The sequence below is a fragment of the Rhinichthys klamathensis genome, unplaced genomic scaffold (genome assembly GCF_029890125.1).
Source record: "Rhinichthys klamathensis goyatoka isolate OS25496 unplaced genomic scaffold, OSU_Roscu_1.1 h1tg000407l_1, whole genome shotgun sequence".
NCBI lineage: Eukaryota > Metazoa > Chordata > Actinopteri > Cypriniformes > Leuciscidae > Rhinichthys > Rhinichthys klamathensis.
Genome location: NW_026606908.1, coordinates 151,613 through 177,905, shown reverse-complemented (window position 1 = coordinate 177,905; position 26,293 = coordinate 151,613). Strand labels below are relative to the sequence as shown.

At 38.1% G+C, this 26,293-nt stretch overlaps 2 protein-coding genes across 4 annotated transcripts in view; both read right to left on the bottom strand.

The window, feature by feature from the left end:
- Window positions 1-294: 294 nt before the first annotated feature.
- On the bottom strand, window positions 295-14,435 carry gsdmeb (gasdermin Eb). Its single transcript, XM_056234900.1, has 10 exons — window positions 14,364-14,435; window positions 13,363-13,604; window positions 12,355-12,547; window positions 8,484-8,652; window positions 8,172-8,298; window positions 7,833-7,949; window positions 6,620-6,747; window positions 4,617-4,788; window positions 4,397-4,470; window positions 295-608 (listed from the first exon to the last, which is right to left on the bottom strand). Exons 2-10 carry the CDS (start codon window positions 13,568-13,570, stop codon window positions 378-380), a joined length of 1,419 nt encoding a protein of 472 aa, XP_056090875.1. The 5' UTR covers window positions 13,571-13,604; window positions 14,364-14,435; the 3' UTR covers window positions 295-377.
- A 2,534-nt stretch (window positions 14,436-16,969) lies between these two features.
- The window catches only part of osbpl3b (oxysterol binding protein-like 3b), a 90,703-nt gene continuing 81,379 nt past the window's right edge, over window positions 16,970-26,293 (bottom strand). For all 3 annotated transcript variants that reach the window (XM_056234895.1, XM_056234897.1, XM_056234896.1), the window contains 5 exons: window positions 21,864-22,008; window positions 19,868-20,012; window positions 19,537-19,663; window positions 17,696-17,818; window positions 16,970-17,477 (listed from right to left, as the gene is read on the bottom strand). In XM_056234895.1, the coding sequence (XP_056090870.1) occupies window positions 17,381-17,477; window positions 17,696-17,818; window positions 19,537-19,663; window positions 19,868-20,012; window positions 21,864-22,008 (637 nt within the window). In that variant the 3' untranslated portion in view covers window positions 16,970-17,380. The remainder of the gene's footprint in view (window positions 17,478-17,695; window positions 17,819-19,536; window positions 19,664-19,867; window positions 20,013-21,863; window positions 22,009-26,293) is intronic.

The following is a 26,293-nucleotide window of genomic DNA, read 5'->3' as shown; positions in this document are numbered from 1 at the left end:
TTATATATGAGAACAATCTTATGCACATCAAAATGTAAAATGATTTAAGGCAGGAAACTGGATACAGGGAATTACAAAAGCAGCCCAAATATGTGAATTATTATTTTTTTGTACATTTTTTCACAGTATTGGATATTCACTTTAAAAGATTTGATATTACAAAAGTACTTTAAAAACAACAAATATATAAATAAAACATATTCAAAGACCAATTCAAATTGATTACGGGTTTCACTAGATCCTCCACAAAACAGCCGAAAGGCCTCTTAAAGGATCAATGATTTTTTCTTTTTTCATCCCAGAGTAGATCATCCACCTGCAGGCTTTAAGGCCCTTTGGTCCTTGTAACTTAATAGCTTGCACCTGTTGTACTCCAGTCAGACAGGGGGCGCTAGAGATGCCAAACCTTTGACTGCAATGCATAGCATTAGGGGAAGGCGATCCTGTGGGTTGCTGATTTTTGTAACAAGTGAATCCTCCTCCTTAAGCAAGGTCACATTACAAGAGGCAAAGAGTGCTGTAATCTTCTTGAAAACCTCCGCATCGGCTAACACGGCCAGAGCAGCATCTTTCCAAGAGGACTTCTTATTTAGAGCCATATTTTGCACCTGCATGAAAATGGACAGGCAAAGAAAGGAAGCTCTGTTTCTTACATGTGGTACAGAACTGCTCAGTTTGTGGTACTACTAGCCAGAAGATAGATGTTCAAGCCAGTAATAAGGGGTTAGGAATTTTCTGTGGGTTTTAACAATGACGATTCTGGATTTATGAGTAAATTAAGGCCTGTAGTTAACATAACTTGAGACTTTTACAAAATGCGTGTGAACAAATATCAAGTAAAAATGTGGCGCTGTTGCTCATTCTACAGGCTCACGCTTTCAGAGCACAATCAAAATGAGCAATTGCTTTGATCTACCGTTGATGAATTATGGTTTTTATATCATACCCGCCTTTCTGTTTTGGTTGCATTTTCTTTTATTACCTCCTTGCATTTTCTTTTATTACCTCCTTGTATTTCCTAATAAAGTCATGTTTATAGAAGCACAGCACTACTTTGTTTGCTGAAGTAACTGGGGAAACTTCTATATTTCTGCTGTTTCATAAGTGCTATCTATTGTCAAAATGAATTTGCTATTTTATTAAGCGTGTCTGCCGTTTTTGTTCAGACAAAATGTGAAGATCGACACACATTTTACTCTGATTACACAGTGTTGTAAATGTGAACCTGTGGATTGATAAGAAGCTAATGTGCATTTAAAATCTGTAGAATAAAGGATCTAGAATATTATATATAATCATTTTAAATTAATAATATATAATCATTTTGACTTGTGCCTTTTCTTTAAAATGCAAAAATCTTTGATGTTTTTATCAAAAACTTGTATTACCGGTATTTGAACTGTGAAGTTGTTTAAATCGTCATTTTTACAGTCGCTTTATGGTTTAGGATGTTAACATAAACACTGACCTTGACCCAAAACATCAATAAAAGTCATTTTTACGCTGCAAAGTTATCACGAGCTGCATTTAACAGGACATTTATGTGTATTTACACAACTGCATTATGTTGCGTAATGTAAATAGCCTAAAATTAAGTATATAAATTAGAAAACAGGAATTCATTGCAGGGTAGGGGTGGATTATTACAATAATCATCGTCAATTATTGCTCTTGATATTATAATTATTATTAATGTTGATTTAATGAAATACATGAAAACGTTTTAATGTTTCGGGAAATGGCACGTCCTATTGTTGACAAAAGTTAAGAAGTGTATTGCTTCATTTACACTTCACATTGATTATACAGGACATTTTTGCCCCAAGCCCCCATTAATTTCTGACCTTGATGTGCTGTCATTATCACTATATTAAAATGAATGAATTACAAAACTTCTGTTGAAATGGTGTTGAAAATTAGCTAAGGCAGCTAACTGTTTTAGAACTGCCAAATGTTGCATATTGACCCATTTCTGTTAAAACCCTTTGAAGTCGTATAATTCACACACTTACTCGTGAATTTAAGCCATTTTGTGCTTTCAACACACTGCCATTCAAAAGTTTGGTGTCAATTAGATGTTTTTGAAACAATTCTGTTATACCGGTACTCACCAAGGCTGCATTTATTTGATTACAAATACAGTAAAAACAGTAATGTTGTTATAACATGAATAAATTACATTTTACATATATATTAAAATGGAAAACCGTTATGGCAAAGATGGATGCTGAATTTTCAGTGTCAGTGTCTTCGGTGTCACATGATCCTTCAGAAATCATTCTAAAATGCTAATTTGGTGCTCATTTCTTATCACAGTTGTGCTGTTTAATATTTTTGTGGAAACCTTTTTTCAGTGTTCTTTGATAAATAGAAAGTTCAGAAGAACAGCATGTATTTGAAATAGTAGACATTTATATTACAAAACATTTGTCACTTTTGATTTAATGTGACCTTGGTGAATAAAAGTATTCATTTATTTTAAAAATCATTCTGACCCCAAACGTTTGAACAGTAGTGTAAATTACGGACTATGATTGTATGACTCAAGCATGTAACCTCACATCCAAGTGCTTGTCATTTTTTTAACAATTTGTCACCAACTAAAATGCTTCAAAATTCAGATCTGATGTTTGACTGTAATTTGTTGCAAAACAACGTGAGTCTCTTCAAAATATGTTCACCACAAGCCTTTTCACTCATAAATCCAAACTGCCCACAGGAAATTCCAGAGGGACCCCATGGCTAATTATGCTGCGTTCCAGTCCACTTTTAGACATCGCACTTGCAAACTTCCCTAAGCACTTCCTCTTGGGGGAATCCCTCCCGCCATTTTGAAGTGCGTTTCACTTCGTGAAGTGGACGAGGGAAGTTTATATGGACAGACCCTCGTTCCCTCGATTTTGACAGCGGGAGTGAGTCTACTTCATATGTACACTACAGGCAGCTCCATATACCACAATGCAACACGATTGTGATGTCACCGCAGATCTCGTCTAATCACCACCACCACCACAAACAACTCTGATATATTAATTATGATTTTTAAAAAAAATGTATTTAAAGGTACAATATGTAGGATTTTTGCAGTAAAATATCCAAAAACCACTAGGCCAATGTTATATATTTTGTTTAGTTGATTACTTACAATATCCCCAATGTTTCCAACTATTTGTAAATCGTGAGAAAATTGCGATTTTAACCAAGGAAACGGGACGTGTCAGCAGGGGTGAGGAGTCGCCAGTCAATGGCGTTATATCCGCGTTACCCTCGGTTTCCGCTCGTACTGCCATAGTAACCATGGCGACAGACGTGGACAACTGGGTTATGCCTAGCAGGACGCTCACGCTGCTGTTGTTTTCTTCAAACATTTTGGACCATGGCAAGCAGACTTTGAGACAAAAAGAGGACTAGAACGAAGATCAAAATCTTTCGAGATGCCGAGAGCTCCACGTCCGCGACTAACTTCGACTTGATAGAGACGCGAGTGTTGCATGTACTTTATTAGACAGGTGAGCAAATGTACATACAACTAATCAATGTTATTTAGTTCAATATGATGAAATGTTAGAATAGCAGTAAGACATTAGAATAACATACAGATCATAGTCTCATACAGCCAACAAACAACCTAACTAACAAGATTCAACACTCAAATGCCGTTTAGTGTGATAGTGTATCTGTTAGAGCAAGTGAAACAGCGCTGCGTTACCTCAAGCTTCATTCGTCTAATAAACTGACCTGTGAGTAACTTATTAATTCTGCACTTGCAGGTAGTTCGGTAGAATGAAATGTCCTTGTTCCTTTATATCCGCAAGACTCGCGTGTGGCGCTGATATCGGTCTCTCATTAGCAATCGCGCCCTGCTTCATACCACAGTCATGTTAAAAACATCACTGTATTCACTCATCCATAAAAGATCCTTCAGCTTGACGACAAGATCCATAATTCCGCTTGATGCTTTGCGTCATCGATCTACGCCTTTGTTATTGTAAGAGATTAGCGACCCCTGGTGGCCAAAAATTACATGCTGTACGTTTAAAACAACCCAAACACATCTATATACATTTGGATGCTGCATTAAACAAATTCTTAAAGGGTAATTTAAAAAAAATAATAAATCAACTCCATAGCTGATGGCTTAGGACGTTCCAATTCAGCCCATTGCAGTTTCCGCCAGTAGTGGGCACTCATGCAATGACGTACATCCGAGTGAACGAGACGGAGGGAAGTTAGCGAGTGAAGGGCATGTCAATTTTGGACTGGAACGCAGCAATAGCCTTGCAAGACGCTCCATAAATAGACAGCATGACTGAATACCTCTCTTGAACATGCCCTATTTATTACATGTGGTATTAATACTTGTTTGTGATGACAATATTTCAGTAAGGATACTTACAAGATGGAGCAGAGCTTGCAGGGTTGCGTAACTGCAGCAGGATTTGAGCTTAAACAGGGCAGAGTCAGTCATCTCTACATGGAAACATGAGTGTTTATGAGAACAAAGGTCATTTTGACAACAGGTTTATGACAATCAATATGGCCTTGTTGCTGACAAAAATCCATGTCAAGTAAACTTATTATGACCAGATAATAATCCCAGACTTCATCCAACTCACCATCTAAGGAGCTGAAGAGCAGATGGGTGGCAGTAAGAGCGCTGGGTTTGGTCTGCATTCCTGAGGATTTTGAACCAGCAGCCTTCTGTACAAGCTTCAGTGTGGCCTTCAGAGCAGGAACTTCATCTAATGCACTGAGGTCAGGCTGTGTCCCATCACACAGGTCCTCTAGCTGAGAGAAGGACAAACAAGACCAAAGATATCCAACATTGGGTCTTTATCTTTTATTACTATACATCACCATTCAAAAGATCTTTTGTTTTAGAAATAATTAATACTTTTATTCAGCAAGGATGTATTAAATTGGTCAAAAAAAGTGACCGTAAAGATCTCCATCAACCTTCAATTTTTTTTATTTTTTTTATTGACACATCTATAAAAAGATATAGGCTGCAATCGAAATCGCATACTTCCCTACTATGTAGTAGGCGAAAAACAGTGTAACAATGTGACAAAAGAAGTATGTCCGAATTCACAGTACTCATAAAAGAGTAGGCAAAAAGCACCCGGATGATCTACTAGTTCCAGCAAGATTCTGAAGTGTGCATATGATGGACACTTTACTATCCCATGAGGCCAAGGGAGAGGATTTGTGAATGGCAGTGAAGCGACGCAACTGACGGCGGTAGGTCACATGATAATAACAGCATAGCGAATGTAGTATGTTCGTATTACATTCATACTATATAGAACATACTTCACGACTGCTAAAAAAGTAACTACTTATTCAAAATAAGTACCTACTCAAGAGTATGCAATTTTGAACACAGCCATACAGTCACCTGCCATTTTATTAGGTACACCTGTTCAACTGCTTGTTAATATCTAATTGGCCAATCACATGGCAACAACTCAATGCATTTAGGCATGCATTTCCTAAAAGCATTGTTAGCCAACTATGGTAACGACCATATGGCAACTTGCGACCATAGTTGGCTTTGGGAAACACTCTTGCTGAAGCTCAAACAGATGTGCAACAGAATGGGGAAGAAAGTTGATTTAAGTGACTTTGAACGTGGCATGGTTGTTGGTGCCAGACGGGCTGGTCTGAGTATTTCAGAAACTGATGATCTACTGAGATTTTCATGCACAACCATCTCTAGGGTTTACAGAGATCAGCCAAAAAAGAGAAAATATCCAGTGAGCGGCAGTTGTGTAGATAAAAATGTCTTGTTGATGTCAGAGCAGAATGGACGGACTGGTTCGAGCTTAAAGGCAGTAACTGAAGTAAACACGTGTTACAACAGAGGTCTGCAGAAGAGCATCTCTGAACGCACAACACATCAAACCTTGAAGCAGATGGACAGCAGCAGAACACACACCGGGTGCCACTCCTGTCAGATAAGAACAGGAAACTGAGGCTTCAATTCACACGGGCTCACCAAAAGTGGACTATAGATGATTGGGAAAAACGTTGCCTGGTCTGATGAGTCTTGATTTCTAGGTAGGGTCAGAATTAGGCATAAACAACATTTCAGGCTGGTGGTGTAATGGTGTGGGGAATATTTTCTTTGGGCCTGTTAGTACCAATCGAGCATCGTTTAAACACCACAGCCTACCTCAGTATTGTTGCTGACCATGTCCATCCCTTTATGACCAGTGTACCCATCTTCTGATGGCTACTTTCAGCAGGATAACACGCCATGTCACAAAGCTCAAATCAACTCAAACTGGTTTGTTGAACATGACAATGATCTCACTATACTCAAATGGCCTCCACAGTCACCAGATCTCAATCCAATAGAGCATCTTTGGGATGTGCTGGAACGGGAGATTCACATCATAGATGTGCAGCCGACAAATCTGCAGTGACTGCGTGATGTTATCATGTTTCATGTCAATAAAGGCCAAAATCTCTGAGGAATGTTTCCAGCACCTTGTTAAATCTATGCCACGAAGAATTAAGGCAGTACCGGTACTAGCAAGGTGTACCTAATAAAGTAGCTGGTGAATGTACACATCTATGGAATAACAATCTGAAGTAAGATTCCCGGCTCACTCACAGCGTCCTCCAGCAAGCTGATGAATACACTGTTCTGCAGGAGCACAGAGATCTGCTGGAATAATGAGCAGCGTGTGTTGGATGGGAGTTTAGAGAGAACCGCAAACTGCCCTTGGATTCCTTCAAGATCTAAAGAGAGAGAAAGAGGGGGCTGCATAGATTATTAAAAAAGCTTTTAATATACTGTACATCAACTCATTAAAACATTATACTCTACAGTAATCACCAACTCCATGCTCAAACTCCATTAGGGCAAGATAGAACCAATTTGTAATAAAAACAAACAAACTCTTTAAAGGTGATGTGCTTGCAGGGATGACATATTTTTGTAGGCCAAACCAGAAGTTAGCATCACACTGGTCCCCTCGACAAAAACCCAATAGGATTGTTCCATTGGCTTTTGAATTTTTGGAAAAAATAAGCTCGGTGATCATCAACAGTTTATGATACTTAGATGTTTTTTCCATCAAGATAATCTTCACAAATTAACACAACTTTTATGAATTTTGAAGCCTAAATACAATTGCTAAAAATAAAAAGCACACCTTAGGCTATAAACGAAATACACCACGGTCACTCGACTTCAACAATCACCACTACTAATGTGGTCATTCAGTCATTATAAATAAATAAAAACATTTTCCCTATTCAGTGTGATGACGTTTAATATCTCCAATAACCTCTGTAGTCCTATTAAGCAACTTGTTAGGAACCGCCTTTTTCAAGACACATAAAAGCTTTCAAAAAAAAAAAAAAAAAAAATCACGAGTTGGGTATTACTGGTGTGCTTTATTTCATAGAATAAAATGTGAAAATATATTGAGTTTGTGTTAACCACAGACCTTATATTAGGCTTTTAACCACCAGGCTTTGGTTTTGACTTTGGGGACGATGGAACCGGAATTGCTAAAATGCTAACTTGTTCCCAGGTTTTGACCTACAAAAATACATCATCCCTGCAGATCTCAAAAACAGACAGTCAAGATCACACCTTTGGTTGAGCCAATGTTGCTGCGTAAGGCTAGTCATAATGCGCAATCAAAAATGTGTGTTTTGATAGCGCCACAGAGCCATAATCTTCACACTTTTCAGAGATATTAGATTATTTTTATTTTTAAAAGAGGCTTACTTTATAGTAGTCTCTGAATAATTATGCTTAGATAAAAGAAAGTATTTTGTTTGTCAAAAAAAATGACTAATTAAACTGCGGTTACCTTTCTGCAGTTTGCTGGTTGTTTTCCCTGGTGCAGCACTGACGGAGTTAGCTTGCTTCACCTTCACTAGCCCGTCAACTTCAAAACCTCCTTTTACATTTGGCAGCAGACACAGTTCTGACAACATGGTCAATGGTACAATCATATTACTGCTTGTTTGACAGAATTTCTATTCCCATAATGTTTTGTACAATAAACAATTTTGGTACCGTTGCCACTTGAGTTGTTAAAAGTAAATATGGTTTCTCAAGCAAAAGCAGTAATTGGTACAAAACTTCCAATGAGCTACTACAGAATGATGAAACTCAGCTTTAGCAAGACATGCAGAGCAATCAATACCGTAGTGTCCAGTGTGAGCAACCTCTAGTTCAATCACGCTGTAAGCAATAGTGGTTTTAGGGGGAATGTTGATAGACACATTAGTGTCATACTCAACAAAAGGCTTCCCTTTATCATTGACTGACACCTGTGGAGAAACAAGAGAAAAAGACAGGACAGTCTCTATTAGGAGGAGAGGAGACATCAGGACCGGACATGCCTACTCTGGAATGTTGTTACTTGATGTTGATGATACACCCATGGTTATGTCAATGGAAAAGAGGGGTGTGTGATTTTTTTTTTTTTTTTTTTCACAAAAGAAGAAAGCCCGACCTTTATTGTCTTATTAAACCCGAACATTCCAGTGCAGGTACCACCCTCCTGAACCTCCTCAGTGACAGTGCAGGGCTGGGTGGTGAAGATTCGTTCCTTCACTACCGCCAACACCTCCCTCTGCGTCTCCCGTGTCTGCTGGATCAGAGAGTGCTGCAGGTCCAGAACTCTACAACCACAGCAAAGATTTAAGTGTGAGAAGTTTGTCACGTCTTTTTTTTTTTGTTCTACAGTAGGGATGCTAATGAGTAATCGACCGATTAATTGCCGATAAAAACGTAATAGATAAAACATCGATTAAGGTCATCATTAGAGTGCGATCAATGACAAATAAGGCTTTGAATACAATGAAAACAAAAAACTTTTCTATAAGATAGTTTAGACAAAGTGTGTCACACAAATCCTGAAAAGCAAAGCCAAAGCATTTTGATCGCCCTCTGGTGGCTGGTTGCAGTATAGGTCATAAACCCCACCCTCTCCATGTAATCAAATGGAGCGCAAGACAAACAAAATCCAATTGGTTTCTGTCAGTTTAGGTAGTTATCACGCAGACGCATGTTCAAGTGTTCATTTTACCAATATGTTTTGTTTTAGTTAGTTATTTGATGCTATAAAAACTGGGTGTAACGTCATGATTGACATCTGTGCCTTGCGTTTGATTGTGCGGGATTGGGACCTTGATACCGCAGCTCCACCTCACAATCACTACTGTGTAGAACCCGGCTTCGAACAACTGTCTCTGGGATATTTTGGCTTCATTTTTCTACAGTGGAAGGAAGCGGAGATGTTCTGTCCATCTTTTTTTTTTACAGTATGGTTTAGACGTGCACACAGAACTGTAATCTTTGTAAATCATGTTTGTTCCACATGTCTTTGAAAAATAGTTTCAATTACTTTAATGTTATACAAGTGGTATAACCATTAACATTTTCCGTACGATTTGCTTGTAATTATGCATAATTTACTGTTACTATAAAAAATGCATATGTAATTTTACACATTTTACAACTGAAAAAAATGCATTAATCTTTTTTTTAAAAATCTCCAACCCTGATAAAAACTCACCTGCCTGTAGCTTTCTAGTAATCCTGAAGACATTTATTAGCTTTTTCAGGTGTTTGATTAGCCTGGTTGCCAGCCCAAACCCCGCCCACAACATTTTTTGGTCGGGAAGTTCGGTCTGGACTCGATCCATTGAGGAGTAATTATGATCGGTTCAGAATTAGTCGGGCCAATCAAATTGCCAGGGCGGGCTTTATATGATGATGGACAGATGATCTGCAGTTACGTAATCATCACGTTATCAAAGAGCGCTTGGGTTGAACTGGTTTCCTTTCCTTTGGTCGCACTCATGGAGGACCAAGTAAAACACTTATTATTTTACTACTTCTTCCAGCATGCGTGCAGTTGAGTTCTGTTGACAACTTTGCGTAGCTCATAAAAAAACAAACACTTACTGGGTTGCTCTGATTGGTGATTGGTTGTAGGTCTATCCAATTGAGTGCAGAGTTTTTTTTTTCCTGGTTCGGTTAAAGGGATAGTTCACTTTGAAATTAATTTTTGGTATGTTTTAGCTTACCTCAAGGGCATCCAAGATGTCGGTGTCTTTGTTTCCGCAGTAGTTTCAATTTTGATATTTTTAGGTCAAACCGTTCTTGTCTGTCAGTCATATAATGCAGGTCTATGGTCACTTCCTCAAAGAGCATGCACAGAGAAGTCCAAATTAAACATGATTTAATGACTCGTAAATGTAAGTACACATTGATGGCCTAAGACACGAAACGAGCAGTTTGTGTGAGAAAACGAACAGTATTTATATCGTTTTTACCTCTTGTAAACACAGCCACGTCCAAGTGATCTGAGGGCGCCGGCGCTTCGGTCTTTTCCGGAAAGCGGTGGAAGTGATCTCTCGTGCGTGTGTACGTCACTCATTGTTTACACAGAACAGAGATTGTAGGTAAGACGGCTAATTAAAATGGTACTAGTTTGCGCTTATCCGGAATGTTTAAACCGTGAAAAAAAAAAAAAAAAAAAAAAATTTATTGTATAAAAAAAGTATGAGTGACGTACACGCGCGAGAGATCACTTCCGGCGCTTGCCGGAAAAGACCGAAGCACCCGCGCCCTCAGATCACTTGGACGTGGCTGTGTTTACAAGAGGTAAAAACGATATAAATACTGTTCGTTTTCTCACACAAACCGCTCGTTTCGTGTCTAAGGCCATCAATGTGTACTTACATTTACGAGTCATTAAATCATGTTTAATTTGGACTTCTCTGTGCATGCTCTTTGAGGAAGTGACCATAGACCTGCATTATATGACTGACAGACAAGAACGGTTTGACCTAAAAATATCAAAATTGAAACTACTGCGGAAACAAAGACACCTACATTTTGGATGCCCTTGAGGTAAGCTAAAACATACCAAAAATTAATTTCAAAGTGAACTATCCCTTTAAGAGACGCCTCATAATCAAAGCCCTATAGAGCAGTATCAGACTCACATTCTGACTAGAATATGAGTATGACGAAGTCAGGCTAGTGTTTGATGAGAGTTGGAGATAAACTCTGCAGGACAGTGGCCCTGGCCTCCAGGACTGAAGTTGCCCATCCCTGAACCAGGGTTAAAAGCAGGGGTTTGCATGATGATGACCCAGGGTTAGGGCTGCCCCCTATAGTCAACTAGAAGAGGCTTAGTCGACAACAACTCCTCAGGAATTGGCGAAGTCGGACAGATTGTTAACACGGTTGTCCATGTGTCGGGCAGGAATCCAAATGTTCGTCAATCATTCACCGACCTCTAATATGGCTTATCATTTAAAACATGCAAGTAGTAGCCTAACATTGGCCACTTTACATGGCTGCTCGATGTCCATGTGTCCATGCGGAGATCACACAGTGAAAATAACTTAAAATACTCAATTTTTGGTTATACAGATAAGAGTAATACATCATTCGAAACTACTTTCTAACTACTTTCTACTTTTATTTGTGTACGCTCAACTCGTGCTTTTGTAAAATAAAGAAAAACAAGATGTGCTTTCTGCGCCTCTCTCTCTGCGTCAATTTCTTTGATGAAGCATGTCACAAATATTATCATACAAGCAGATACTTGCCTCACAGACATATTCAATATGTCTATAGAAAGCTTGAAATATCTATTATCTATATATCTATATCTAACAAATATTCTCCGATTATGTAATGCAGCAGACTCAGAAAATACTAGTTTACCAATAAAATGTTAAAATGTTCAGTAAGTCTCCTTGTTGTTTTTTCAACACATTCATTATCTTTACTTTCAGTGCTATGTATGCGCTTGAGTGCTAATTTATATTTGAAATGCTCAATATTATGGTTTAGAATTTCTCTGTAATGTAGAACAAGTTTGCAATGTTACATTACATATGTTACACATATCATAAATGTGTTATTAGTCGACTATTCGCTTAAATAAACGACAACTAGTCGACTAGAAAAAACTTTAGTCGGGGTAAGCTCTACCTAAGGTTAAGCGCAGTGTGAAAAGTCCTATAACTGCCTTATATAATAATGCGATATGACAACAAAAAAAGCAAAGCAACGTTTTTAGAGACCTACAATACAGGCTAAATATCAGTTTGTGATCAAGAGCAAACTAAAATGGAAAAGGAGAACTTCACTGACAAATGGTTAGAAATAAAACAAGAATTTTACAACACAAACAACATGCCACGCACTCAAATTTCCCCTTTTTTGATTCACCAGTGCCCGTATCTGTCACTATGGGTGAGATTCACTTGCGTGTAAACCACATTCCCCATCACCACACTCCCTTATCTGACCAAGCTTGAGCTTGAGACCGTGGCTCTAAAAAGTGGTCAGTGACTCACCTAGATTTGGAATCCTGTAAGAGCTTCTGGACATCCATCTCCTGTTTCTTTAGGTTTCCAAACGATGACTGAAGTTTGCTGGAGCCAGTCCCCCCTATATTAATGCTCCCCGGCCCAAGATCCGCTGCAGCACTTCCACTTTTGTTATCCACAACCTTCCCATTATACGACAAAAAGTCTGTTTCAACCACAACTGTGGACAAAAATAACAATGTTGCATCAGTTCTCCCACACATAACACCTTATTAAAAACATCACCGTCAACCATCGCTGGTTGTAATCATCATTTTTGGGAACCATTTACAGAGAACATAAAGCTGGATGTGTTCATGATAATACAGTCTCTTGAGAAAAAGAAATGCACTTAATTCTAATAAATGTGCACTTGTAGAGTACTTAAAATTATAAAAGTATAAAAAGTGTACATGCACATTATATAATATTAATAAAATAAAAACATTTAAGGCCAGTGTACTTAAAGAGAGTATACATGACTATGTTTCTAAACACACTTTTAAAAGTGCATTTTGTAATAATCAAATTAAACTGCTTTAAAAAACATTTTACAATCTTTTGTCGTGCTTTGAAGAAGTACACTTATTTTGATATGTTGACTATCATACTAAAGCAAGTGTAAAGTACTTGATTATAATTTTAACTGTAGTGTAGTATTCAAATGTTCTAAATTGCAACTTCATCATTACAAATGTGTAATTACATATTGAAATGTATTACATAAAAGTTTCAATAGAAATTACATTTATAATTTATTTATCTTACCATAAATCCATAGTTCAAAGAAAATAGAATTATGAAATTACATGAAGATGTACTTAAGTGGGTCAAAAGTTTAGATAAATGCATTTTCATTTAATTGCAATTAACAAAGTATCCAAAAACATTACATTGTGTTTAGGCTTTCAAAAAAGTGATGGATTAATGATTAATGATCAATTCAAGCTTTCATAGACCATTTCAGTAAAGAGTGACAGAAAAGTTGCTCTGTACCTGGATTTATCGGATCTCCAACGAGAACATCATTTAGATTGAAGTCTAATGTCAGGTACTTGGGCCGCTGCCAAAACCAGTAGCGATTACGCTTGATGACCAGGGCCAGAGGAACCAGACCGTCCGAGTCATTCAGACGGGTCAGTGGGATCAGGGAACCTTCAGTGTCAATCTCAGAGAGCACGTTCTTAGTGGCTTTTGCAAACATCTTTAATGCTGACAGGGAGATGTTTGAGGGTCAGCTGGAAAAAGCACAAAACTGCCATAAGTGTATTTCATTTCAAAGTATTACTCCAACCAGTGTGCATTACTAAAAAAAGACAACCATAAGTATCATGGTTCTTTAGACATGTAGCCTACCATGACAATGCCAAGCACTTTGAAGCACCTTGTAAATACAATGTAAATACCATGGCACATGATTATTTGGTACACTGTCCTTGTTACACGTTACATCATGTAACGTTACTTACTCCAGTAAGAACAGTAAATTATGCATAATACAAGCAACTACCCATACTAACCCATTACTTGTTAACCCATACTTAATGTCAGTATTTAATTGTTATAACAAGGACACCTTAAAATTAAGTGTAAAGGAATATTTATAATAAATCATTCAGGACCGTGATATTACAACCATGCATATGGTTGTCTTCTGTACCATGAACGCTGGTCTAGCTGAAAGTTGTAATAAATACGTAACAGGCATGTTGACTATGACACACTTATTCAAATAACTCACTGTATTTACGTAGCGACAACAATATTATGATGTCTAGTTCCGTAGTTACCAGCAGAAAACTAATACATAATTTAGGCACAATGAAACTGACACTAAAGAAGCCGAAAGGTAACGTTGCAATGTAGCGATATAATTATTGTAATCCTTTCTCTTCAGAACATAGCAGTTCTGACAAAAGTGCAATAAATTAATTTTCAAGTAACTAATACAACTTTGCAGACAACAGAAAACTTGTAAATATTGATCCCGCGCTTACCGTCGTCTGCTCTTTTCGCGTGTGTGGCTGAAGAGAAGACAAGTCATCCACTACTAGCTAAAAACAAACAAAAGCCCGGCGAGTCATCGGAGAAGATTTACACACGCCTACTGTTTCCTCAGCCCCGCCTACACGTATTTCATTGGCTCACTCCCAGACAAAGATGATTTCATTCGCTGCACAGTGTGTCAATCAAAGAGCAGACTTTTTATCTTTTGAGAGAGGGTGTACTTGTAAATAAACTGTACGTTCTTTACAAAAGTTATCACCGAAATTCTTTGCTTAATTGAATTTGGAGTTGATTTCATGTAATAACAAATGTATGTAATTTAATCTAGCATACTATCATATAGCAGGTTGTGAAAACAAGTAGCCTACCTTTGTCTTTCTGGGAATTAAAAACCATTAAACGTTGAACCGTAAACTATATATTACTGATAGAAAGATATAAATATCTACTACTATGTAAAAGAGAGGAAAGTTTTTAATATCTGGTGTGGCTCACAGTAGGGAGGGGCAGCCTGGAGGGATGAGATACTGTCAATGAGGGTTATATAAGAGGTTTCTTTGTGTTCAGCAGCAGAAGAAAATACAGGTTTGAAACAACTTGAGGGTGCATAAATTTCATTTTTGGGTGAACTATCCCTTTAAGCAGTAATAATTTATTTTATTTTAATTCCTTTCTATGTAAAGCACTTTGAATTGCCATAGTGTATGAAATATTCAACATAAATAAACTTGCCTTGCCTTGGTTAATAATGGCAAAAAAACTAAAAAAACTAAAACCTGTGGATCAGTACTCAGGATTTTTTGCCTGTTGGCCTCATAAACTGCTTTCTTCAGATCCTTCAACAACATAAGGTCAAGACTTTGACATGCCACTCTAAAACATTATATTTATTCTGCTTTAAACATTCAATCTATGGTCAATCTACTTGTGTGTTTAGGGTGACTGTCTTGCTGCAGGACTCTCTTTCTGTGGAGTTTCAGTACAAAGACTGATGCCATGACATTTTCCTATAGATTCTGTGGCATAACATAGAATTCAGACTAAAGCATCCTGGGCTGCGGTTGCCAAACGCATTGTTAACATACTGTAAGTAGATATCGTGCCAAATGGTTTCTACAGACAGACTTATGATGCATTTGAGAATCTCAGCCCAGGTCCAGAAGTATCAAAATGGCTTCAGTGGCATTCATTACAGTTGAGTGAGGTTCCTAATTTTGAGTAAATTTTTTTTTTTTCAGTCGAGTGAGGTTCCTATTATTGAATTCAGTGTTTTTCAAACGGGACACTTCTCATTTAAACCAGAAAGTACTATTTCGACAAATTTACCCACAAAAACATTCTTCCAGAAGTTGTATGGCTTTAGACAGGAAGGAATTTCTAAAACTCATTCAAGGAAGCCTGGTGAGCTTCAAATAGGTAAGTTTATTTTGGAGGTCCTCAGAAATCTTTATTTAACTGAAACATGGCAAACTTAAACCAAAACTCTTGTTTTCACCACACTCGTTTGTAGATGTCATCTTTATCAAAACAAAACATCCAGTTCCCCACTTTAAACTGTCTCCAACAAATATACTTTATGTTTTTACTTTGCTTTAACTCATCAAAATAAGTTTTTTTATACAAGTTATATAAGATTCAACAAATTTTTTCAGTCAGTTTAATGCAATTTAAGTTGCAATGACTTAAATTTCCAAGGTGATTGTACTTAAAAAATTTAAGGCAGCCACTTTTTTATTTTATTACAGAAGATTTATCTATTGTTTAATTGGATTAGCACCACTATTTTTTTCAAAACTGCACAAGACTGCAATGAAAACTGCAGTTGTAAAGAAAAATCTCCTTTTTAACTCAATGACTCATAATTTCCAGTGTTGCAAAACACTTTGTGGGTCATTAGGGTTTTTCCTCAACCACTATAAAAGCCATTAAAAAGGGGGTCTACAGCTCAGGAACGATGTTTGCATGCAAACTGATTCATAGCAGTATATTTATACTTGAGCTGTGACAGAAAGAAAACCCCAGATCACACAATCTGAAACTTCAGTTCCCCAGATCCATTGCCTCAGCCAAAAAACGCCCTGCAAATGCTTGCACTGTCTCAATCTGAAATAAAAACAACAAAGAACAATCTTTTAAATGAGACTTTATTGAAGGACAGAGGAAACGCTGCAGCGATCAACACGCAAGTACCCCAGTCCCCCAACATTTTTTCGTCATAGTGCGTAGTGAAATGAACACAGGTTACAGGTCAAACTGTGTGGAAGAAGCTTTAAAACACTGCCAGGCTCACTTTTGTGACGGTTATGTTGAGTACTATTGAGCCATCTGTCAGTCTTGTGAATAAGTTAAGATGAATATAAATATTTCTGAGAACCTCAAACATTTTGTTCATTCAAGAGTCTCAGAATAAAAGGCATCATTAAATTACAATACTTTGTTATGATACATTGGTTTTGAATAAAAGTTCTAGCAAAGTATATGTATATAATTTTAAATAAGGCATTATATGTATTATATTCATAGCTAACAATTTCATTTTAAGAGGTAGGCGACACAGTTTTGTTCTGACAACATACTATACTTTTTTTTGTAACGTTTTAAGCTGCGGTCATCTGCAGTATTATATTTCACCACAAGAGACCACAATCCAACTGTTTTTCCTCTTGGTTTCTTGTGCCAGATATTGAGCACATCAACTAAACGAAAATATGAACTGGGCCAAGATTGCATATTTCTCATACTTCCAAGGGATCCATTTGCATAAATGAAACCATACATAAATGTAAGCATAGTAAGGCAACTGAACTGCTGGGACATTAAATAATGAATATTAAGGAATGATTCGAAACGGTCAGATTGTAATTCTGCGGCCATCAGTCTCTCACAGCTTTCTCATAGTCTCTACCTCACTTTAAAAGGTGTTTGTTGTCTCTTGAAGCTGTAATGTTGGCCAGAACAGATAAGAGCAGGCAACGGTGAGCACAGATGTATGTTGGCTTCCTCTGAGTTACCAGAGGACTGGACAGTCAAGGTTAGTGAATCCAGGATCTTTCCTTAAGTCCCAGTATGTGTTGTTGCTCACCCAGGTGTCATCTTTGGACTTCCTGTTGGTGATAAAGCAGAAAATAGTTATAACAACATGGATTTGGACCCCACACACTTTGGCCATGCATAACTCCCGCTGGAGTGGATTTTGTAGCTTTACAGACCTTTTCATGCTCAAACAGCAACATTACACACTAAAGAAAGCTGGTAATGTAAAAAAGCATAATGGGTGGTTTTTTTTTTTAAAAAGACAGTAAGAAGGATAATGAGTTCATACTGGAAGAATCGAGGTTGATGTGTTATTTGGTTCTCTTCCAGGACTCTGCGTCTCTCTCGCTGCAGCTGTTCGATCCTCTGCTTCTGCACCTCTGCAGATTCAACGTTCCCTTCCTCCAATAACCTGCATGCGCACATAAACAGTCTCATGTGAAATCCATTTGTCCTTGCATAAACAGAGTGATGCAGTGATGTCATCGTCTGGAGTCCCTAAAGGTTCAGTATGGTCCCGGATGTGACACATTTAACTCCAACCATGGATTACAAAATTACTGGTAGTTTGGTGCAACGTTTTCTATCGGTAGAATATCGTCTCAAATCGGTATGCGAGTTGCATATGAATATTCATTTGACTCATAACTTAATGAATATTCATGGTATATCAATTTTAATATTGGCATTCCCGGTTCTGCTGAGATATTGAAATTAGTATCGACAATTGTCCAAATTCCTTAGCATTGATATCATCCACTGCAGTGATGTTGTTGTTTAGTAAAACTATTAATTTTTTTTATTGAAATAAAGCTGGAATAAAAATAAAATATAAATATTGGACTGGCAACTGACTGAAATAAAATAATGTTGAGTTGTAAAGTGCTAATTACTAAAACTGAAAAAATAAAAATGACAAAAAATGTAAAATAACACTGATCTCCTGCACTTTTGATTTTCTGACTCTAGTTTCATGTTATAATAAACCATGGTCATAATAGTTTTAAATATTCAATTTAGTTGTATTTCTATTTTATTTTTCATTAATTGTGTTTTTTTATTTAGTTAAGGTTTCATTCACTTTATCATTGTTAATTTTACTTTAGTTTCAGTTTATTTAGGTTTCATTTTAATTTCTTTAATTTAGGGCTTCCAATGTTAATGCACTAACTGGTATCATTACATTTCTCAGCAGTGTCTAGTGTTAGTGCTATAGTGGCATTTTCAAGTTCAAGTTTTGTAATATATTTTGTATAAACGTATTTTATTTTAATTATAGTTATGTTAGTTTTTTTTATTATTTTGTTTTATTGCAAAAACAGTAACTTACACAAGGTAAGAAATCAATGACACGCATACAGAAGAGTGAAAAACAAAAACAAAACAAAAACAAAGAGATGGAAAACAGCTAAATATAGATATATAGATGGTAAGTTGGTAAGTAATGAGATATTTAGTGAGATAGATAGATAGATAGATAGATAGATAGATAGATAGATAGATAGATAGATAGATAGATAGATAGATAGATAGATAGATAGATAGATAGATAGATAGATAGATAGATAGATAGATAGATAGATAGATAGATAGATAGATAGATAGATAGATAGCGGCAATCACCTAGTTTGGTTGTGACCTGACATAACAAAATGTCATGTTTGGTTGCCCCCCTTTTTTTTCCCCTCTCTTTTTGGCTTGGACCTTGGTGTGCACTGGTTAGCTCCCCAGCCAGAGACACCACATTCAACCCAGATAGTTATTTTACATGAGAGAAGGGATTTAGGGCAAAGGCGGTAAAAGGGAGGGGCCTATCAACCCAACAACCGAGTTTGTAATGGCCATGCCAACAGGACATGCCAGTCGCACCCACCGACAGCACCCAGAACAGACCCAGACCATTTATATGTTATAAAATAATGTATACAAATTATAAATATTTATATGTAATGTTTTCTGAAATGTTATTTATATAGGCGAAGATAGGGAAGACAAATACTTTTATAGTATCAATACAAATACAAATACCATAACACAGTTATGTTAAGTTTTTATTTTCACTTGAATTAACAAAAATGTTTTCATATAACCTTTCATTGGAAGCTAAACAATATGGATATAGGTTTTTACCTCTGGTCGAGTCGTAGTCTGGTGTCCATGGGTGGAAGATGGGGTTTGGTAAGAGGGTCGAGCTCATTGAGCTCCATAGCAAACTTAGTGAAACCATAGTACTGCTCATAATCAGGAGGCATGGGATCTGTACACAAACATAAAAGCAGATGATAAATAGATTTTATTTCAATACATTCTGAAATATTAAGCAAATGAATCAATAACTACTAAATACTAGTAACTGTATTGTCTGGAATATGTCAGCCAGCAGGCAACAGAAAATTGGAGCACATCAATTGGGCCAAACCGTGTGTGTGTGTGTGTGTGTGTGTGTGTGTGTGTTTCCTACTCATCCTCCAGATGCAGGTAGCAGAGGGTGGGCTGCCGCAGTACATGCCCTCGTGCCATTTCCCAAACAGCTTATGGATGACTTTTCCTTTGTGGTCTGTGATAGCTCCCTCCACCTCGTTCATGGTGGAGTTCCAGTACTTCGCCTGCAAAGGACATAGATATGTTTGAGCAGAGCGCCTCTGAACAAAGAAGTGTGTACATATTTAAATGAGACCACCTGGGTTAAGTATGCTGATACTGAACAAATGAGTGAAAATACCGAATCAATTCACCATTAAGGTCTTGCTAATGTGGCATTATAAAGAACTGTGACATTTAACAGTAACTGCTGCAATCAGGTCAGATGAAGGAGATTTCCAGCAGATGTCATACTTAAGTCAGACGGTGAACTTAACTAATCTCATAGGGGATGAACCATGAATAATTATCTGACTTATGCAGAATCTCATTCTGTCCTGTTTCATGTTTGATCTTGCTCTCCTTTGCCCTAATTGATCTTTTCTGTCTTTCCTTCACCCCCCAGCAAAGCCTAAGCCGTTGTCCTTGAAGCCTGCTGGAAGTCTTTGAAGACCTCAGCGTCTGAGTTGAGTTATCTTAACTGTGCCACACAGATCCCTCATTAGATGCTAAAGAATGCGGTGCTCTCTGAAAGGCCAGAAAGAGATGACCGACATGTTTTAAGTCCCACAAGTGTGGAGGATGTCAGACTGTCAAACATGGCAGGGCAGAACAACAACTGGTCCAATTCTATGGAAGCTTTTTATCTCGCAATTCAGACTTTATAACTCACAATTCTGAATTTATATCTCACAATTCTGAGAAAGAAAGTCAGAATTGCAATTGTAAACGCAATTCTGACTTTATTGAAATCTAAACTAAGAATTGCAAGAAAAGAGTCAGAATTGTGAGATATACACTTGCAATTGCAAGAAAAATAGTCAGAATTGCACGTAAATATCTTGCATTTTTTTCTCAGAATGTGGAGATGTCAACTTGCAATTGAGAGTTATAAAGTCCTCATTGCGAGATAACTCGCAATTATAAATTGCTATTCTGACTTTTTTCAGAGTTTAGATATAAACTCAGAATTGCAAGAAATAAGTCAGAATTGTAAGATATATAGTCAGAATTGCAAGATTAAAATATTTTTTTTGCAATTGCAAGTTTAAATCTCGCAATTCTGACTTTTTTCTCACAATTACAAGTTTAGATATAAACACACACCCGAACTGCGCACACACAGAGCGGCACGTTTCAGATAGCACGCGATCTCTGAACTGAATCCTCTTTCACGTCTCCATGCACTTAGATGGACACATAGACAATTTTTTATTTTTTGTCAAAATACCCGTCTCGGCAAGTATTCTTGTAAACAGTTGGTTATGTCTTAAGTGAACGTAAAGAGTTGCAAAAGAAATCGGATGTGTATCATTATATTGGATCCGTGCATGAGGTCTTAAAGTGACAGCACCCTATAAATACCTGGTGTTGTCTGTCATTAATGTTAATCAAACCACAAAACACAGCTTTACCAAAGATTAGTCAACATAGTGTTATTTTATATTTAATTATTACATTTCTGTACCCAAAATGAATACAACAGTTAGACCTTACTTTATTTGTAACTTTGTTATATTGTATTTATCTATGCTTGTAATTAGAGTATTTGTTCTTTTTACTGACTGTTCACTTGCCTTTAAAAATGTTTCAACTTAATTAGGCTAGTAGTTTTTGCTGTGGTATGGACACATGGAGAGTACTTAATGTGAGCTTTAAGCAATAAATGGAAAGCAAAGTTACCCCCCCCCCAAAAAAAAGATTCTTGCTGATCCAAAAAATGATCTGATCTGTGATTTAAAAAACGTTATATGATGCGACCCATCATTTTTTTGGGTCCGTTGAACCACTACCTACCATATAATGCAGTGTGGAGAAACCTTAAAATATCAGAAAATAAAACATTTCAGAATATATGGGATGGAGAGGCAGCTGACCTTGATGAAGGTGACTTTACACTGGCATTTCTCACTGTTGTAGTTTTTGATGGAGATTTCACCATAGTGCTCGATCCAGCGCTGCCCACTTAGAATGTTGTGGATACATGATGTCACCTTATTCCATTCATAATGATCCCCAAAGCTGCAGGAAAGAGTAACGTGTGAGAGTGTGTCTACTGTAAATTCATAATTTGCCAGGTTATTAGTGTTAGTTTAAAATAGTGTTTAGGGTAATATTAAAATGGATTTTAAGCAAACATAATTGTTGTGCATTAAATTGATCAAAAATGACAGTAAAGACATTTATAATGTAACAAATATTTCTATTTCACATAAATGTTCTTCTTTTGTACTTTCTATTCATCAAAGAATCCTGAAAAAAGTATCACATTTTCCCAAAAAATGATTAAGCAGCACAACTGGTTTTGTAAAATGTAGTCTGTTTTGGTTTAGTTTTCTCTGTTCTGTTCCCGTTTTGCCTGCCAGATTTGAGAGTTAGTTAACGTGGTTCTTAATTAGTTAACACCTGTTCTGTTTCAGCTAATCATACCTTTGTATTGAAGCCCGCAGTTTCCTGTGTTCCATTGTCCAGTCTCGTATACGTTTAAGTGGTTGTGTTCGCTATTCTAAAGCTATCTCCTGAGTTTTAGTTAGTGTATTATAATATCGACTGTGTTTTTGTTCTTACTCCTTAGTCATGCGCATTCTCTACACCCACGCCTGACAGAAGACCAGACCCATACAATATGGATTTACGAGCGGTCCAACTGCTCTGTATGGACCAGGAGCAGCAGTCCCTCAGGGTCCACACTTGAAAATTTCAACATCTGCTATACAAACTTTCCTGACTGCTCCTTGTGCACTTTCTACCTCACAAGTCTGAATGTGGAAACGAAAGCATGCCTATCCAAAAGCGGCCACCACTATCTGCCTAGCAGAGGATTCCAGCCCCACTCCGAGCCAGAGACAAGCCAGCCATCACCCCCAATCAAAGACATGATGCCAGAGCCTACTGTAGATGGAGGGCTTGATTCTGCCATGATTCACAAGCCAGAGCCTGAAATGAGGACTGAGCCAACCATCACCCCGGAGCCCGAGCGCCCATGTGAGTCTGACGAGGTGTGTGAGTCGGCAACAGCATGTGTCATCATGGGACAGCTAGTGGAGTTGCAGGGAAAGGAGGAAGACCCTGCCCACACTCCCACTTCTGAGCTGAAGCTGATATTTTATGACTTATAAGAGGATGCTCACCTTAACCTCCTATCCCCGATGTTCCCGTCCGCCACAAAGTCTCCAGTGTCCCCGCTGGTTCCGCCCAGCCCGATGTCTCCTGTGTCTCCAGAGTTCCTGGCCAGCCTCACGCCTCTTCTTCCAAAGTCAGCCAGTCCGTTAGCCCTGCCTCCATTTTTTCCCTTCAGCCCCTCGGCTTCTCCTATAACACCACTCTGTGTGGATTTGCCTCGAATCTGCAGGTCTCCAACGTCGCCCAGGCAAGTGGATCCCCCGGCTCCGCCTCTAGCCACTGATCCCATCAGTCCACCTTGGTCCGTCAACCAGTCGGATCCGCTCTCCCTCCCTTGGCCCCCACCAGATACCATTGTCCTTGCAGCTCCACCGGGCTCCCTCGTCCCTCCAGCTCCGCCTTGGTCAGACGTCAACCTGCCTCCTCCACAAACTTACGAACCGTCTGCTGCGCCCCGTCTCTCCACCCCTTTGGCTCCATCTTGCTCTGCCTAGCTAAACCTCGGAAGCTCGTCACTGCAGCTCCGCCTCGCCTCCAGGACCGTTGGTGTCGCCCAGTCCCATCTGTTCTCCGTCTGAGCCTAGGGCTCCACTTCCATCGGCCTAGTCTCCATCAGTCATCCCCCTGGTCGGTGTCGTCAGCCAAGTCTTCACCATGGCTCTCCCTCCCTCGACTCCACCGTGGGACATCGTCCTGGCTGTCCTCTGGGTTCCGGCCTCAAAACTTCTGCTCCTGGATCTGCTCCTCCCACCGTTATCACCGCCTTAGTTTTTCCCACCGTCACCTTCCCCGGTTTCCTGTCCTTCACCTGCTCCACGTCCTCCTCTAGAGCCACCACCTTGGACTGTTACGGAGCAAGGACGCGCCTTCCAGGAGGGGGGGTGTAATGTCACGTGAACCCTGTTTTGGTTCTTTTTTTCCTCACAGAGTTTATATCTCGCAATTATGAGTTTACATCTATATTAAAAAAAAGTCAGAATTACGAGTTATAAACTTGGAACTGCAGGACATAAATTCTGAATTGTGAGATATAAACTCACATTTGCATGAAAAAGAGTCTATATCTGATTTGAGAGTTAGTTTCCATGGTTCTTAATTAGTTAAAACCTGCTCTGTTTCAGTTCAGTTATCATCCCCTGTGTATTTTAAGCCCTCAGTTTCCAGTGTTCCATTGTCTGTTCTCATCTAAGTTTACATGGTTGTGTTCGCTATTCTGCAGCTATTTTATGAGTTTTAGTTTGTGTATTATTATAAACACTTGTTTTTGTTCTTACTCCTTCGTTGTGCGCATCCTCTACACCCACGCCTGACAGTTTTCAACATTGACAATAATAATAAATGTTTCTTGAACACCAAGTTAATAATATTTTACAATATTACTTTTTTTGGATCAAATAATTGCAGTCTTGGTGAGCATAAGAAACTATTTTTTATATGTAAGTGTAGGAATTGAGAGCGAATCAGACAGCAATGACTCCCTCAAACTAACCAAAAAGCAGAATTCCGAGATAGTCCGAGTCAACACTCAGGACTCTAATTCAGAAGACTGTGTCATTTTGTGCATCAGCTAGTCTAGCTAAGCAGGTTTAAGACAATGCACGCTTGTAAGAGATGATCACAGCTAGGAAGAACGTTGTCAACTTTAGGCAGTTTAACAAGACAAATGGGTTTCAGACATGGCACATCTTGAGTGTCACGAGGAAAACATGAGTTAACGCCAAAGGGGGGTTTAATTCCCAAGACTTAAAACAGACCTTCTTCTTAAGACCCCTTGGTAACCTCTGGAACGCAGGACTGAAATCTCTAAAATCCACAGAGACTGCCTTTACATATCAAAATGCATCAGATCATTCCAAAACAATGCTTATAAATAATCAAATGTCATTTCATTGCATAATTCTCTACATAATGTCTGTAACCCACACTTTTGAATATCATTTTGTAATCACACATTGTTTATGTCTTTTTGATAACTATTTATTAATAGTTCATAAAAAGCATGGAGTGCTTGGTATCAGCATGAATGATTTTCCGTTTCTCAAATTGTGTTATAAATCAAATCTGTGTAAAATGTATCATATTTGTATTATAGAAATCATGTCTAAATTATCCCCTGCTAAAGCGGGAAATTTAAGTGACCATGTGACTAATAAGATGACAACTGTAATTTATGTGAGAGGAGGAGAAACCTGCACCTCCAAAGTGTTGGACAAACATCTGAGTTACACAACTCAGTACACAAACAAAGCATTAGATGCGATCAGATCAGATTTGGGAGACCTGTAAAATGGGTTAAGACTGCGGCAAGCCATCTAACTACTCTCGTCTCACTTATTTTTCTTTCTTTACTTAGTTACTTTCCTTTTTCTGTTGAGTCTCGCTTTGTAAGTTAAGTTTTTGCCGCAAAGATTCAGTCAACGACTATATAGTCTTCGCTCGTCTCAAACTTCAAACTTAAGCCACGAGACTCCGCTTCCATTCACTTGCCAACACTCCAACATGATTGGCCTCCTAAGACGTCACTCCAGAACCTCCAATGAATCAAAAAACCTGGGAAATCCCTTCCAGAAAGGATGCCACAGAAGGGAATCCCCATCAAAGACACAAACAACAAAAGAAAGTAACGCCTCCAGATCATAGACTGATAAACACATAGAAGGGTTAAATTAATGATTGATGGTTCATTCAGGTCATGTCTTATAAAGTGCATATATTGCTAGAAACTTGGGATTTCCTCATTTTACTCTCTTAAAACGTATTCTTTCCTCGCTTTCTTTCGGCAACTCGTGTGAATGTGTGTGTGAGTGTGTTTATGTGTTAGATATTAGTTTTTTATGTGTCTGAATAGTCAATAAAGTCTTGCTTGTATTTAAAGAGAAGTGTCTTGTGTTATGTGCTTAAGAATTTAAGGTCTTAAAGGGGTCATATAATGGTACATGCACTTTTACAAGTTGATTGTACTGAAATGTGTGTTGACAGTGTCTGTACACAACCATCATATAATGATAAAAATCCATCCAGTGGTTTTGTTTTAATCTCCTTATATGTTTTTCCCTGCCTCAAATTGAGCCGTTCGTTTTTGTGACGTCAATAAAACGGAAGCCCCTCCCACGATTGTGGTACCAGATATTCGTGTTCCTGCTGAATCTCCAGAAGAACGGAAGTGAGTGAAACGTTTTATTAA

Excerpts from the sequence above, each read along its gene's own strand:
- gsdmeb (XM_056234900.1), bottom strand. The coding sequence starts at position 13,570 with ATGTTTGCAAAAGCCACTAAGAACGTGCTCTCTGAGATTGACACTGAA. Across the intron at positions 8,653-12,354 it reads TTACAGGATTCCAAATCTAG|AGTTCTGGACCTGCAGCACT; the intron begins GTGAGTCACTGA and ends CTGTGGTTGTAG. Across the intron at positions 6,748-7,832 it reads AACCAGCAAACTGCAGAAAG|ATCTTGAAGGAATCCAAGGG; the intron begins GTAACCGCAGTT and ends CTCTCTCTTTAG.